The following is a 15,933-nucleotide window of genomic DNA, read 5'->3' on the forward strand; positions in this document are numbered from 1 at the left end:
ATTAGATAATACAAAACATGTATTAAGTGATAAAGTCCTTTAAAATCCTACCACTGGAGAGCACCACTGTTGACTGTGTGGTTATATTCTCCTAATATCTCATTATTATTTAAAGTACTTAAAACATTAATTATGAAATACTTAGTTCATTCAAAGAATATATGTATGCATCTGTAAGTTATGAAACCTAGCAACCAGGAACCCATTATTCAACTTAAGGCACAGAACCTCACCAATGCTGTTGACCACAGTTCTATCCCTGCAACTTCTCCCCAGTCTGAGCTAACAAATATCCTGATTTTCAAAAATTATTCTCTTTTTTAATGTTTTAATTATGTGTATGTGCCCTCAAAAAGTTGTTGCCTTTTTCTGTTTTAACATTATAAAAATGGTTTAATACTCATTATATTCTTTGTAACTTGCTCTTTTCCTATTTAACAGCATGCTACTAAGATTTATCTGTTGATGCAATAGCTCTAATTCATTCATTTTCATTGCTACATAGTATTTCAATGTATGAATATACTATAACTGATGTATCTGTTCTGTCGTCACTGGTATTTGTGAGTTCCAATTTTACAACAGTATCCTAGACGAAAAATATAAATGCGATTTATTGTACCATTGTGATGCTTCGTTAATCCTTTAATGCTCATTAACATAAATGACACCACTTAAACTAAAATGTCAGGAGAGAGCTAAGAATAATTTTGCTGGATCGATGACTTTACAGGAGCATTTTATATATTGGCCTCTGAGCCTGTGCCAACTTATATTCCTGTTCTATTATATCACTTACATTAATAGTCTACTTTTTAATCATCTTTGCATAGTTTAATTTTATAAATTTTATATGTTACTAACAACAATGACTGTTATTTATTGCGTACTTGCTCTGTGCCAGCTACTGTGCCAAACGGTTCATTTTTTAAACTCGGAAATAATTTCAAACTTATAGAAAAATAGCAAAAATAAAAATAGTTGCGAAGAACATTCACATTCCCTTTAATGAGATACACCTATTGTTAACATTTTACTTCATTCTGTGCTCTTATGTATATATGTGTATGTGAATATTTTTTTTTAATGAACCATTTGAGCGTAAGTTATGTATACTTTGTGACCTTTTGTGTCTAAGTACTCCAGACTGTGTTTTCCAGGAATAGGAATATTTTCTTGTATAACCTTAGTACAGTAAATTTAACATTAAAGTATTGTATTAATCCACTGTTTGTGTTCTAATTTTGTCAATTGACCCAATAATGTCTTCTAGCATTTTATTTTTTCTCCTCCAGTATAGAGATTTGTCTAGGATCAGCTATTACATTTAGTTGTCATGTATCTTTAGCCTCCTTTAATCTAGAACATTTCCACAGCCTCTCTTTGTCTTTCATGACATTGACATTTTTTAGAAATATTCTCTGCCTCCACCTCCACTTTTTTTTTTAACAGAACTTTTCTCATTTGGGGTTTGTCTGGTGTTTCTTCATGATTGATTCAGGTTGTGTTTTCTCGGCTAGAGCACTGCAAGGGTGATATGTTGTCACATCTAAAAATGTGTGGTGTCCCTATGTCTTTTATTGGTGAGGTTACTTTTCATTACCTGGTGAAAATGTTGTCTAATTTCTTCACTATGTAATTACTGGGTTTTTTTTTCACCCTTGCAACTGATAAGCAATCTGTGGGAGACACTTTTAAGATCATGCAAATATCTTCCCCTCATAAAAACCTTCTCTTATATTTGGCAACCAATGATGATTCTTGCTTGATCCAGTCTTTACTATGGTGGTTGTGAAATTACAATTCTTCCAACTTCCTCCCTCTATTTATCCCAGTTGGCACTAAGCATGTTGAATCAAGAATCCTTTCCTCTCATTTGCCTGTGTATTTATTTTATCTCTCTGTCCATCGATCCATCTACCTACCTACTTACCAACCCACCTACCTACCATAAAATTATTGGTATGACTCATAAATTCCTATTCTTAATACTTTATAATTCATTGCTCTATTTAATTAGTGCTCAGATTGTCCCAGATTCAGCTAGTGGAGCTCCTTCAAACTGGCTCCTATGTCCTTGCGACATGCCTGTATTTTTGAGTACTTTCTTCCTTTCTGGCATAGGAAGATATTTCAGTCTTATTTTTATATACCCTCTCCCAGTACTGGAGTCAGCCATTTCTTGAAGATCCTTGACTCCTTTTAGTAGGGAATGGTATCAAGATCCAGAGCAATAGATTTCATGACTCTTTGTAAAGTAGATGGTAGTATCCAGTAGTACCTTAGACAAGTTGAGTAATATGCTCCAAGTCACACGGCCAGTAAGCAGTATGTAAACCCATGTCTCTCTATCTTAAGCATCACACTCTTTCAGTCGTGCTGTAGCCTTTAGTCATGAGTCATCTGCTTTTCTTTCCGTCTTTTCTTTTTTATTGGTAGTTCTTAGTCTAAACTGATATAAAAGTTTTCTGTCATTTAATTTTTGCAGATAAGAAAAAGATCCTTGAAACTAAGGATTTATGCTGTGGACACTGCTTCCAAGAACTTGAAAAGGCAAAGCAGGAATGTCAAGATCTGAAAGGAAAACTGGAGAAATGTTGTAGGAATCTTCAGCATTTAGAAAGGAAGCACAAAGCTGTAGTGGAAAAAATTGGAGGTCAGCATTTAAAGTAGCACTGCTACCAATATAAATCTCTTTGATCCTTGTTGAAATGTTCAAATGTGACATTTTAGTTAATGTGTGCACTGATCCTCTTTTGGGATTAATGTAAACTAATTTGGATCTCATTTTTACTAATCAAATTACTATTACAAAACTCAAAAGAGGAAGATTTCAGCTCTGATTAAAAGGTCACATTCCTTTCTCCCTTTCTTGATTGAACAGATGTTGAGGGCCCAGTATGCGTCAAGCAGGCTTCTAAGCACTGGGGATGCAGCAGTGAATAAATCATACAAAATTCCAGTTCTGGTGGAGATGTGTTCCCTTCCTTCAAGAAGCTTTTGGTTAAGTGAGGAGATCTAAAAACAGATTAACAAATCATTAAACATTGAATGCTGTTGGCAGTGTGTACTTAAGAGGAAGGATTGTTAGTTCTACCTCTTATTAAAGTTAAGAAAGGGTTGACTAAGCCTTGAAAAACAGAGGTGTTTGCCAAGGAGAACAGCGTTTGAGATAGAGGGAAAAGGCATGAACAAGGGCTTGAGGGTCTGGACTGGCCTCCGTCTAGTCCATTCATCATAATGCTGTGAGGGCATTTGGAAAGGGATATCTTCTACCATTTCTCATTGCCCCTCCGAAGAAAGGAAGTTTTGGGGCTTAGATCGCTGCTCCTTCTTACCTTTCACTATTGCTTATAGCCTATATGCTATACTCTTTGCATTTGAAACGCCTCCGATTCCTGAGCTGGTCCTGTTTCTTTTACTGCTGGACCTTCGTTGCATATGATGTTTGTATTCTGTCCTGTACTTTTTCCCAACATTCTTTGTAGTCTTACTCCCTTCCTTTAGGATTCAACTCAGAAGATGCTTTATCTGCAAAGCCCTCCTTGATTTTCCCTAGTCAGGGTGAAGTGGGCTGCTCGTATGCGGCCGTGGAGCATTGGCTCTTCCTCTATTATCACTATTGTCATTCTGTATTTTTAATTATTTGGTCACTTGTCGGATACCTTCTCCACATTCTCCAAGAATTTTCTGAGGAGAAGGAATATGCCATGTCTTGTTCATCCTAATAGCCCTGGTGCCCACCACATACCAGATAATAAATGTTTAAATGGACAAAAAACAAAATGCTACGGTCCTAAATAATGGTGTCATTCAGAAAAGACCAGCTTAATAAGTTTATTTTGTACATCCACTTCTTTCTCTTGCCTGGACCCTGGCAATAATCCCCTGACTCTTTATGCTTCTAGTCTTAGCCCCTCTAATCCATTCTGCCTTGGTAGCTGAAGCAACCTTTTTAAAAAGTGAATTGAAACATGACACTCCTGTTTAAAGCTCTTCAGTGGCTTGCCATGGCCTTCAGTATAAAACCAAAACCACTTAGTTTAACAGGGTTTAAAAAGATCTTGATCCAGCGCCTGCCAGCCCCTCCAGCCTTGTCTTCCCCTAGCTCTCTTAATTTCTCTCAGTAGAGCCATAGCATGGATTTCATTGTTTTCTCCCTTCGCCAAAACATCCTGATCTCATTTGGTCGGCTAACCCCTACTCATCTTTTCCCCAATACATTACTTCCTCAGGGAGACTTTCCTAACCACTGCAGACCTGTTTAGTCCTCCTGTTACACATTCCTCATAGTTCCTATGCTTTTTATAACATTCACCATCCTTGTAATTATTTGCTGTCTGTACTTCCCTTTGGAGAGTAGACTTTATAGCAATAAGGATCAAGTCCTGTTCCAGCACTTAGCACAACAGCTGCATCATAGCACAACTTGGAAAATATTGCTGACTAAGAGAAGCCACCTGTAACTACCGCTGACTGCTTATTACTAAGGCACTTATTACTCTTATTACTTATTATTAAGATATAATAATTACTTGAAGGCCGGAAAGGGTTTTAAGAATTTGAGATTAAAAATTTAACAACTGCAATTCCTTTTGTGATTACTTAGCTCTTCAGTAGAGGCCAGGAGAGTAAATCAGTTATTTGTCCTACTGTAGATATATCTACAACATAGATATGTTAAAATATGAAAACCAAGACAATTTGGTTTCCATAATACGGCAACAAGGGCAGTTGGATATGATTATTATTTATAAATAATATTTAGCACCATACTATTCTACACAGTGCTTTTTGAAGCTGATAATCTTCTAAAACTCATAGACTTGCAAATCAAAGAAAGTTGATATATCACTCAAAACAATGAATTGATACAAAGGGTCAGGGCCAGAATTTAAGCCAATAGTCTGAAATTTTTTCTTAATATAACTTTAGTAGGTTATTATATCTTTGCTATTGAGATCGCTTGTTTCTTAAATTCCATTTTTCCACTCTCTTGGTAGTGTTTATTGAGAAATAGATGGAGTGGGAGTGAGTTGTTTAAAACAAAAAGTTACATCCATCACCAGGGAGAATAGAGTAATTTTGTTCCTCAACTTACGGTGTGTTGAGAGGGTGAGGCATCATAGGAAACACAAGATGCCATGTTCACATTTGTATGGGTATTTCCAAGCTTTGTGTAGGTGTTGTGCATTTGTTGTTTTATTTCGATTATAATCTGTAAGTTAACATGTGAAGAAAGGTTCAGAAAGGTTACTTTTTCCTAGGCTTATCCACCTTGTAAACAGCAGAGTTAGAATGTAAACTGATGTCTCTGACTCTGAAATTCATGCGTTTTCCTTCATATCACATGGATTCTGTCAGTCTCCTCATCCTCTTTTTAAAAGTTCAAAGAATTGAAAGTCTTACATTATTTCTGAAAAATACACCTACTTTAGGTTAATTTTCTTTTTATTTTATATTGAGGTACATGTTCAGTGTTCGTTTATATGAGCATAAACTGTCTACCAGGATCCACAGGGAACATGGAATTAGAAAACCTAGTAGGTTTCTACAGAGCCTCAGCACAGTTGGAAAACAAAACACAGGCATCTGAAACAGTTGAAACCCAATTCCAGGACAGTGTGTAACCCCAAGCAAGAAGAAGATGGGATACAGATTTTAAGTGCTGAGAAAACAGAGCAAGATAATGGTCTGACTAGGGTTTCTAAGGGAACGAACATTACAGAAGAGTGACTGGAAATTACACAGTCTCCTCTATAAACATTTGTATTGGGAACTTAAGGGAAAAGAAGGCTTAAAAAAATTTTAACTGTCTAATGTACTATAAACTGTCTATTATAGAAGAGAATAATAAAGTTATTGAAGAATTAATAGAAGAAAACAATGACATGAAGAATAAATTGGAAGAACTGCGAACGCTTTGTAAAACACCACCAAGGTATGCTTTTACTATTTTAAACTGCTATTTTAAAGAAATCTAAGTACAAATATCTTTAAATTTTTTTAAGTATCAATTTTTTTTGGTTATACAGCAAAAAGTATAAAAAAGAAGAAAATCCCCCAAAATCTTATTTCCTGAAGATACCCTTTAGTGACCTCTTGTTTTATATCATTTAAGCCTCTTTCTACACATACTCCACGTGCACAATGTGTTTTTAAAATTGAGACTCTAGTATAAGGTATTTTGTAGCTTTTTATTAATATTACTAGATAAGCATTTCTCTGTGTTATTAGATATTCTCCTACATATGTTTTTCAATACCTGCATAAATTTTCATGTGGATTTACCATTATTTATTGAAGCAACCATAACATTTATGTCGTTTCCATTTTTCCCCTGTTTGAAATAACTGTATAATGGACATTCTTTTATGTGAGATTTTTAGCACTTCTCAGTTAATTTTATTAGAGTATATGGATACATATATATTTTTCAAATGAAATTTTTCACTTAGCATTTCTGTTTTTGTAATCTTTGGTTTGTTTTTTAGGTCATTGTCAGCAGGGGCCATTGAAAATACTTGCCTGCCATGCAGTGGGGGAGCCTTGGAAGAACTTCGTGGGCAGTACATTAAAGCTGTAAAAAAAATTAAACGTAAGTCCCTAAGAGATTCCCAAGATTTTAAGGATGGCTTGGGCCTTTTTTATTGTCGCTGTTAAAGGAAACTCAGAGTTTACCAGCAGTAGGGCTTTTAGGGAATTTTCCAAATTACCTTTTTCTTCAATCTTAGAAGAGATTATTGACACCTTTTCAAAATTATGTAGTCATTGATCATTTTGCCCAAATAATATCTTTTGGAAGTGACATGAGAATAGTCTTATGTTTATATTATTGATTGTCTTGTTTCTTTTTGGATACTAGTATTAAACTGAAAATTTAATAATCTTACAACTTAACTAATTTGTAGTAAAGAAAATGTCACATGGGTTTTAAATGAGCAATTAACTATTACTTCTACCATAAACTTTTTTGTTTGTTTGTTTGTTTTTTGTTGAGACAGAATCTCACTCTGGCTCCCAGGCTTGAGTGTACTGGTGCAATCTTGGCTCACTGCAACCTCCGCCTCCCGGGTTCAAGTGGTTCTCTGGCCTCAGCCTCCTGAGTAGCTGGGATTACAGACGTGTGTCACCACGCCTAGCTAATTTTTATATTTTTAGTAGAGACGAGGTTTCACCATGTTGGCCAGGCTAGACTCGAACTCCTGACTTCAGGTGATCCACCCGCCTTGGCCTCCCAAAGTGCTGGGATTATGGGTGTGAGCCACTGCACCTGGCCTCCTACCATAAACTTTTAAGGACTTGGAAGTGGATCTAGTTAGCAATTGTTCTGTTGTTTCTGATTATTGTTTCTCATAGCTATAAATTTATCAAGTCCTTGTCAGTACCAGGTTGTGCCAGCATATCCTGTAGAGCATTCTCCTGATGTGTGTTTTCCGTTTTGAATACTTCTTGGTTTTTAATTACAAAATTGCATAGAATGGATATATGTCCCAAAACAATAAGTAGTGTTTATATAGGAAAAATGTATATTAGCCTCTAAAATTACATTTCTTTTTAACAAAAAGAGCAGGAAAAGTCTGAAGTTTCATATATAATCGGTAGATTTAGAATCACATGTAAATGTTCTGCAAAGCTCATTCGGTATTAATAAGGGCATTTGCTTCTCAGTTGTTACTGGTGCTAACAAAGGGCATACTGCTACAAGCAAAGCAACTTTTTGTTAATAATGTATTGATTGGGCAGTGGAATTTTAAGCATGTTTTCATCCTAACATGATAACCTGTATATATGTGTGTATATTATGTCTTAGTTATTTTTTAGAAAGTTGGTTGGAGGTTTTGTGTTGACATGTACTCCATTTCGTTTTCCATTTCAAATAATGAAAAATAGTCTCCCAGTTAGTATTTTTTGCATAGAACCACTAATTTTCAGATGCTTACTGACATTGAGAGGGAGATTTCTGTATGAATTGGTATCCTTACTATAACAGAGATGGTGAAATTCTAGATGTAGGATGTAGTCTTGGATTTATTTAAAAAAAAAAAAAGTTAGCCTTAGCTAATAGTAGTCCTAATCAAAGCTATAGTGAGTTAAAAAAACAAAAACAAAAACAAAAACAAAAAAACACTTGAAAGCTGTGGGCTATGTTCATATGTAAATTTCAGAGGCCAACTGTAAGTCCCATCACCCTCCTTGTAGTCTCATTTTGTACATGTCTCTTATGAATTGTACTATTATATTTAGTTAGATGCTCAAAAAGTGCTGCCGCAAGAATTTTCAATAAATAAGGGAACTTAAATTTTCAGAGCACAAGAGAAGAATGAGTCTCTCCAGCTCATACTGCCTCCTTTTCTTCTGTCTTTGTGTTTGGTTTTTCCTTTCTTTCTGCTTAATCTTTTCTCTATATTTTATATTTCTCTTTTCCTAACTGAACATAATGTACAATTGAAATGCTAAGTTTCTGTGCCTCGTATTTACGGTATTTTATTCGCGAAGTGTTTTAGAATATGACAAAGTTTAGCTGGGGAATATGCCATGTTTCCTTACTGTATGTAGCTGTCATCATTCCGAAAGAACTTACAGAGTACTTCTCATTTGAGTCTATCAAAATCATGATCTAAAATATTCCATTTTAATGACTGTGTAAAGTATAATGTTTAAACTATACTTATAATCACTTCATCTACCAGAAAATTGATCTGAAGTCTGCCCCTCCTGTTTCTGAAAAAGTGCTAATAAACATACATTCTGTGGGCATTTTCTCACTGCCCTATAGGTGACATGCTTCGTTATATTCAGGAGAGTAAGGAACGAGCTGCAGAAATGGTAAAAGCAGAGGTACTGCGAGAACGTCAAGAAACCGCCCGAAAGATGCGCAAATATTATTTGATTTGCCTCCAACAGATTTTGCAGGATGATGGAAAAGAAGGGTGAGTTCAGTCTGAACAATGTGTCCTGAGATTACCAGGACAACATGTTGTAATTTTTAAAGCATTTTCCTTAACCACTAAATGAACTATTTCTATATGATTAGCCATAGGGGTTAAGAGAGGTTTATGGCTGTGCTACCTGAAATGTTGGCAGAGCCAACAGGAAAACAGAAACCATGGGGCTAAGGCAAATCATTTTTTCCTTTAAACTATATTTTTAATGTTCTGGAATTCCCCACAGGGCTGAGAAAAAGATTATGAATGCTGCTAGCAAACTTGCTACAATGGCAAAATTGCTGGAAACACCTATTTCTAGTAAGTCCGAGAGCAAAACTACACAGTCAGGTATGTCGAAGTGAGTCACCAAATGGTTTTTCTATCTCTTCTTTTTTAGCTATTTACTATTTTCAGTATGAAAAAGGCAGGGAAGGTAAGGAGTGAGAGTTTATTTATGAAGTTGTGTATGTTTTAGTTAAACTGGAAGTTTACACAAAAAGAGTGCACAGTTTCCAATTCAAGTAGGCAAACTGAGCAGGCCCATCAGCTTCCTATTGCTGTTTCCATCCCTCAAAATGGTAGAAGAGATTTTCAACAGCAAATAAAGAATGAGAAAAATAAGAAATTATAAGTAGGTTTTAAAAAGTTGCAATGGGCCAGTCATGATGGCTCATACCTGTAATCCCAGCACTTTGGGAGGCTGAGGTGGGAGGATCCCTTGATCCCAGGAATTTGAGGTTGCAGTGAGCTATGATTGTGCCACTGTACTCCAGCTTGGGTGACAGAGTGAGGCCCTGTCTCAAAAACAAAAAAGTTGTAGTGGATAGATCAGAAGCTACAAGAAATCCCTGAGAGAAAGAAGACAGTATGGGATGGAAGATGGAAACCTCAGTTCAAAACCACCAGGAGGTGACAACTGCAAGTAGGAGCAATATCAAAACTGTTCCACATATGAGGGTGATATTTTCCAGGAGAAATAGAGGGCCTAGAGGATATGAATGGGGTAATTAGTTGGTGTTCTAAACCAACAGCAACCAGGTAGGGTTAATCCTCTCTTTATTTCTTCTTCTCCCCTCCCTTCCCGAACCTCAATATTGAGCTGGGCAATAACAACAGGAACAAAGAATCTGGGAGCAGGGCAGTGTTCCAGGTGGCTAGCCATATTAAGCAGGAAATGGGAGCCCACATGCCTTGGGAGGCTGAGATGGGAGGATCACTTGAGCCTGGGAGATCAAGGCTGCAGTGAGCTGTGATTGCACCACTGCACTCCAGCCTAGGAAACAGAGCAGACCCTGTCTTAAAAAAAAAAAAAAAAGTAAGAGTAACCAACAAAGACATAGAACATATAACTTTAAAACTGGTAAAGGAAAAGCTTGGAAAAAACCATTTTCAATCTAACAAAATCAGGAAAGAGGAAAAAACCTAGAAAGCATGGGTAAGTAGGTCATAATAGTAGTTTGAAACATCAACAATCACACTAAATATAAATAGGTTAAACTCAATTATTAAAAGACCACAACTTTCAAATAGGGTTTTTAAAAATACGGAAATCTGCTATTTTTACAAGAAGAACGTCTAAAATTAAAAATCAGGGGATGGAGAATGATATACTAAGCAAATGCAGTGTTGATATTAGATAAATTATAGAGGTAAATAAAAGATCAGATAAATTAGAGTTAGCATTAAAAGGGACAAAGGTGATAGTTCATAATGATAATGGAATAGTCTCCCAAGAAACTATAATTTTTTTCTTTCTATAGATAACACAGCTTTATATAAAGCAAGAGCTGATAGAAATACATGAAAAAAACTGGTAAATTCCCAATCACACTGGGAGATTTTTAACATATCAGTGGGGAAATGGGGTTTTTGAACCTCTGGAAAACTTGAAGCTGAGATTGTTCAGGGGTCCGTGAGTCTGATGTTGGTAAACATTCCTCATGTAGAAGCCAAAGATTATTTGTATAAATTTTGGAATGGTGATGTGAATCCTAGGTATGAAAAGGCAGTAGCATATAACAAGAAAATAATTTTCTAGATCTGGGGCAGCAGTGTGCACATAATGTCCCCAGTAGAGAAGCAAATCCTTTTCATGGACTCTGGGACCAGGGCTTGCTACTCTGAGATACAATGCCTCTAATTTCATGCTATGTGGCTGCTTTGTCTTTGATCAGATTTAGTGTCTTAGGTAATTAAATCAGAAAGTCTATTTAGCTATTCTAGAAGTGTATGTGTAGGTATTGGGTGGGTGGGGTTCTTTGAGCAAACTTGTCAGAAACTCCATTCTTGACATCAGAATCAGGGCAGGATTGAAAACATTGTGGCTAGATCTTGAAATGCTATAGCATCTATTGCAGAAAATGATAGGTCAGATGGATAGCAATAATAATAATATATCAGATCTTAGTAACAAAATTACCAAGCTTTATCTAGTGGATATATGTAAAAGAATATTTTTTAATGTCCAGCATTGATGTATTTTCTTTAAGAATGATTACAGATTATAAGCATTCTTTGGGAATACAATATAAAAACATAAATTTTTTCTTATTTTTAATTTTTTTTTATTTTTTGGTTCAAGGATGAATCTTCCCTTTAAATATTAATTTTCTCTTAATTTCGTGTTTCCTTGCACTGCCCCTAACTTCAGAGATGCTGATTGGAGTTGAAAAATCAAAAAGAAATGATGTGAATCAGAAAATATCATGTTGTATTGAAAGCAAATCAAATAGTGTAAACACCATCACCAGAAGTGTGTGTGAACAAGCTCCCAAGAGGAGGGCAGCTTGTAACTTACAAAGACTGTTAGAGAACTCAGACCATCGGAGCATAAAGCATGTGGGATCCAAAGAGACACATTTGGAATTCCAGTTTGGGGATGGTAGTTGCAAGCACCTACACAGTTTGCCAAGGAATGTTTCTCCTGAGTTTGTTCCTTGCGAAGGTGAAGGAGGCTTTGGTTTGCACAAGAAGAAAGACTTACTCAGTGATAATGGTTCTGAATCACTTCCGCATTCAGCTGCGTACCCCTTTCTTGGAACCTTAGGAAATAAACCCTCACCTAGATGTACCTCTAGTCCTTCTGAATCAGGATGCATGCATATAACCTTTCGCGATTCTAATGAAAGACTTGGTTTAAAAGTATATAAATGCAATCCACTCATGGAAAGTGAAAATGCTGCATCTAAGAAAAGTCAAGGTTTGGATGTTCAGGAACCTCCAGTAAAAGATGGAGGGGACCTTAGTGACTGCTTGGGCTGGCCTTCCAGCAGTGCAACCTTATCCTTTGAGAGTCGTGAAGCATCATTTGTCCATGGTAGACCACAAGGAACTTTGGAAATACCAAATGAATCTGTTAATTCCAAACAGTTTTCACCATCCGGTTATCTTTCAGACACGGAGACAAGTAATATGATTTGTCAAACAATGAAATGTCAGCATGATCAAACTCCATACCTGTCAGAAGAAACCATGTATTTGGAGCCAGGAAAGATCAGTGTGACTCGTGGACACCCATCTCATCATAAGGCTGATAGATTAAAGCCAGATTTCAAAAAACTGAGCAGTACATTACCATCTTCAGTGTGTCAGCAGCCTTCAAGAAAATTAATTGTTCCACTATCTAGCCAACAAGATAGTGGCTTTGATAGCCCATTTGTTAATCTAGACTAATTATGGTACAGTATTTAAGAAGAATCATTAATATATTAAGAAAAATGGAAGGGAAGACCTCATACTGAAAAAAGTGGTGAGCCCTGCCTCTTTTGAGATGTTTTTATAACATCTGTTATACGAGTAAAGCATTCTCCTAAAATTACTTGAGATATTTATATTGCCTTAATATTCCAAAGGCCTGATGGTGTATGTATAATCTGCTTTTGTGTGGTGCTTACTTTTGGTTGCGAAACCATCTATTTTTATACTTATAAATTGACTCACTCTGCAGTGTTAACTTATTTAAATAAACTTGCATATGGTCTATAGAATTGTTATGAATTATTTTGTGGTTCAGAATACAGAAATATCATATTGGCATCATGTTTGAAATTCACCCAGAAAAAAACACAAATTTTGATTATTTGTATGTATTAGTCAGATTTGGTTTTTGAAATTAGTCATGTTTAATGAGGCTGTAAACTTAATCTACATTGACTTTTCCTAGAAATATCTACTCAAAATTTTGATCTTTGTTTTCAGTTAGAGAAAAGAGTTTTTCCAAGGTTTACTACAAAATACATGGCTGTGTCCTGGTTTTATTCTTTAAATATTAGTGTAAATTTTTTAGTTCTTGCATTATTTCAGATCACCGGTGACATCCAAAAACTTTGTCTCTTTTATGGCTTCACATTTGTTTTTTCATCTGAAATATGACCTTTTGAAAGATGGAGATAAGTTTTGTCATTTAGCAAAAAATGTAAAGCGATTAGATTTTTACATTCATTTATAGTGCCGAACTGGCTAATTAATGCTCTAGGTTAAAGGTTATAATTCTGAACTGAAGAATACCTGCAGGAATGAATGACTACCTAAATATCATTGTTTTTAGGTGAATTCTTTTTCAGATCCCTAGCGATGGGTATGAACATTTAGCTGTATGCAAGTGCTTCAGAAAACAGTTAACTATAACTTTCTCTTACATATCCCACACCTACCATATTATGGTTTGTATTTGGGGGTTAATGTAGTGTATTTTTCCACCCAGAGCCAGATAACTTAGGTGGTGATTAGGAGATGGCAAGATGCATCCTCCGCCTCCTGATAACCATCTCTAAAAGCAAGAATCTAGAAGGAACACTTTTTGGACTTGGAAAGCTCTGTCACCTTAACTCTTGACCAGGGATAAATAAGTCTAAAAATTGGCCCTGGACTTCAGTGCTTGAATTCACATACAGCTATAGTAAGGAACAAACCATCTTGTCAAAGTCTCACTTGTATTCCTGAAGATACAGTGCCCCTTCTCCACCAGTTAGGCTGTCATCTCTCACTCTAGAAAAAAACTCTAGAGCAGCCAAGTTTACGTTTCCTATGGATCTAGTTGGTGCTTGATTGTTTTAAGCCCTGGTTTTTACTAAACTTAGAATCTAGGCTCATTGCTCACCTACCTTTTCCACTTGGTTCAAAATCCATGTCAGTTATTTAAACTCTCAACATTAAGGTTGAAATTGGAAGTCCTCTTGCTTGCTTCTCCTTTTAGAATATCCTCAATCTTTTTTGATAGTTATAATCTCAATAGGATTAAGTTACTTTATGTCATACATCCTACATCCAATTGGTTGGAGATAGGGTGTGGTATAGGGTGTATGTCATAAAGTAACCTAATTCTATTACGATAAATTGATAAATATGAAGGTATCAACTTAGTAGTGTGCAAATGAAGGGGCTACACAACCAAACTATGACTAGTGATGTACATTGGTTTGAAAGGTCATGGCAGAACAAAAAGGAGGCAGGGACCCTGTAGATATCATGATCACATTAATCCCACTTTGTCGTGATATTTAGTCCTTTTTTAAATGTTGCTGGAATTTTATTTTATTTTATACTATGTTAAAGATTTTCATGTGTATGATCATGAGGGATATTGACCTCTTGTTTTCCCATGCTCTCTGTCTTCCTTTGGTAAAAGGGTAATACCAATCCCGTAGGATTAGTCGGAAAGTGTTGCCTTGCCTCTGTTTTCTGAAAGAATTGGTGAGTATTGGTGTTATTTCTTCTTTGTATATTGGATGGAGTTTACTAGGTGAAGGCATCTAGCCTGGGCTGGTGTTGGGGGTGGTGCAGGAGTGTGCATTTTGAGTAATGTATTTTCTTGTTATAGAGCTATTCATAATTTCCATTTTTTCTTTAGTTAGTTTTGGTAGTTTTTGGTTTTGTAGGAATTTGGCTATTTTATCTAAATTGTCTAATTTGTTGACGCAGTTGGCCATAGTATTCTCATAATCCTTTAATTTCAGTAGGCTTGATAATGATGTCCCCCTTTCATTCCTGATTTTGGTATTCTGTGTCATCTCATTTTTTTCTTAGTCTATCGAAAGGTTTATCAGATTTGTTGATTTGTTTTCCCCCAAAGAACTTTTGGGTTCTTCTCTTCTCTCTTGTTTTTCTGTTTCCAATTTCATCGATTTTTCCCTCTTCCTTCTGCTTGCTTTATGTTTAATTAACTCTTTTTATTTATTTATTATTTATTTTCGAGATGGAGACTTGCTCTGTCACCAGGCTGGAGTGCAGTGGCATGATCTGGGCTCATTGCAACCTCTGTCTCCTGGGTTCAAGCTATTCTCCTGCCTCAGCCTCCCGAGTAGCTGGGACTACAGGCGTGTGCCACCATGCCCAGCTAATTTTTGTATTTTTAGTAGAGACATGGTTTCACCATATTGGCAAGGCTCTTCTTGAACTCCTGACCTCAAGTGATCCGCCCACCTCAGCCTCCCAAAGTACTGGGATTACAGGCGTGAGCCACCATGCCTGGCCCTTTATCTACTCTTAAAGTGAAAGTTTAGGTTATTGATACGAAACTGTTCTCTATTGGTGTAGATGTATAAAGCTTTGAATTTCTCTCAAAGCAGTGTTTAAGTTGCACCTCATATGTTTTGATACGTTGTATTGTTGTTTTCATTTAGTTCAAAATATATTCAAACTTCCCTTGCGATTTTTATTTTGACCCACAGATTATTTAGCAGTATGTTACTTCATTTCTGCTATTTCTTTGTTCCCATGGATTCCAGTTGCCAGGTCTGTTGTCATTTCCTTTCATCTATAGTACTTCCTTTAGTATTCCAAGTAAGGCAAGTATTCCAGCAACAAATTCTCTCAGTCTTTGTTGATTTTGGAATATATTTCAAATTTATATTTGAAGGACAGTATGTGACATATTTAGAGTTCTTGGTTGACTTTTTTCCTCCAGCATTTTGAATATGTCATTCCCCTGCCTTATGTTACCACTATTCATGATGAAAGGACAACTGTTAATTCCGTTGTTCTTTATATATGATGAATTGTTTTT

The 15,933-nt window shown here is 36.0% G+C and overlaps 1 protein-coding gene across 11 annotated transcripts in view; it reads left to right on the top strand.

The window, feature by feature from the left end:
- Positions 1 to 15,933, top strand: part of LOC105490676 (centrosomal protein 152) — a 122,007-nt gene that overhangs the window by 61,143 nt on the left and 44,931 nt on the right. For 7 of the 11 annotated variants that reach the window (XM_071066883.1, XM_071066885.1, XM_071066884.1 and 4 more), the window contains 6 exons: positions 2,489 to 2,656; positions 5,845 to 5,941; positions 6,495 to 6,598; positions 8,780 to 8,933; positions 9,175 to 9,278; positions 11,581 to 12,911. In XM_071066883.1, coding sequence (XP_070922984.1) covers positions 2,489 to 2,656; positions 5,845 to 5,941; positions 6,495 to 6,598; positions 8,780 to 8,933; positions 9,175 to 9,278; positions 11,581 to 12,602 — 1,649 coding nt within the window. In that variant the 3' untranslated portion in view covers positions 12,603 to 12,911. Of the gene's footprint in view, positions 1 to 2,488; positions 2,657 to 5,844; positions 5,942 to 6,494; positions 6,599 to 8,779; positions 8,934 to 9,174; positions 9,279 to 11,580; positions 12,912 to 15,933 lie in introns of those variants that run through there. The other 4 variants (XM_071066889.1, XM_071066891.1, XM_071066886.1 and 1 more) reach the window with 3 other exon arrangements.

This window comes from Macaca nemestrina, chromosome 7 (assembly GCF_043159975.1).
Source record: "Macaca nemestrina isolate mMacNem1 chromosome 7, mMacNem.hap1, whole genome shotgun sequence".
Classification (NCBI taxonomy): domain Eukaryota; kingdom Metazoa; phylum Chordata; class Mammalia; order Primates; family Cercopithecidae; genus Macaca; species Macaca nemestrina.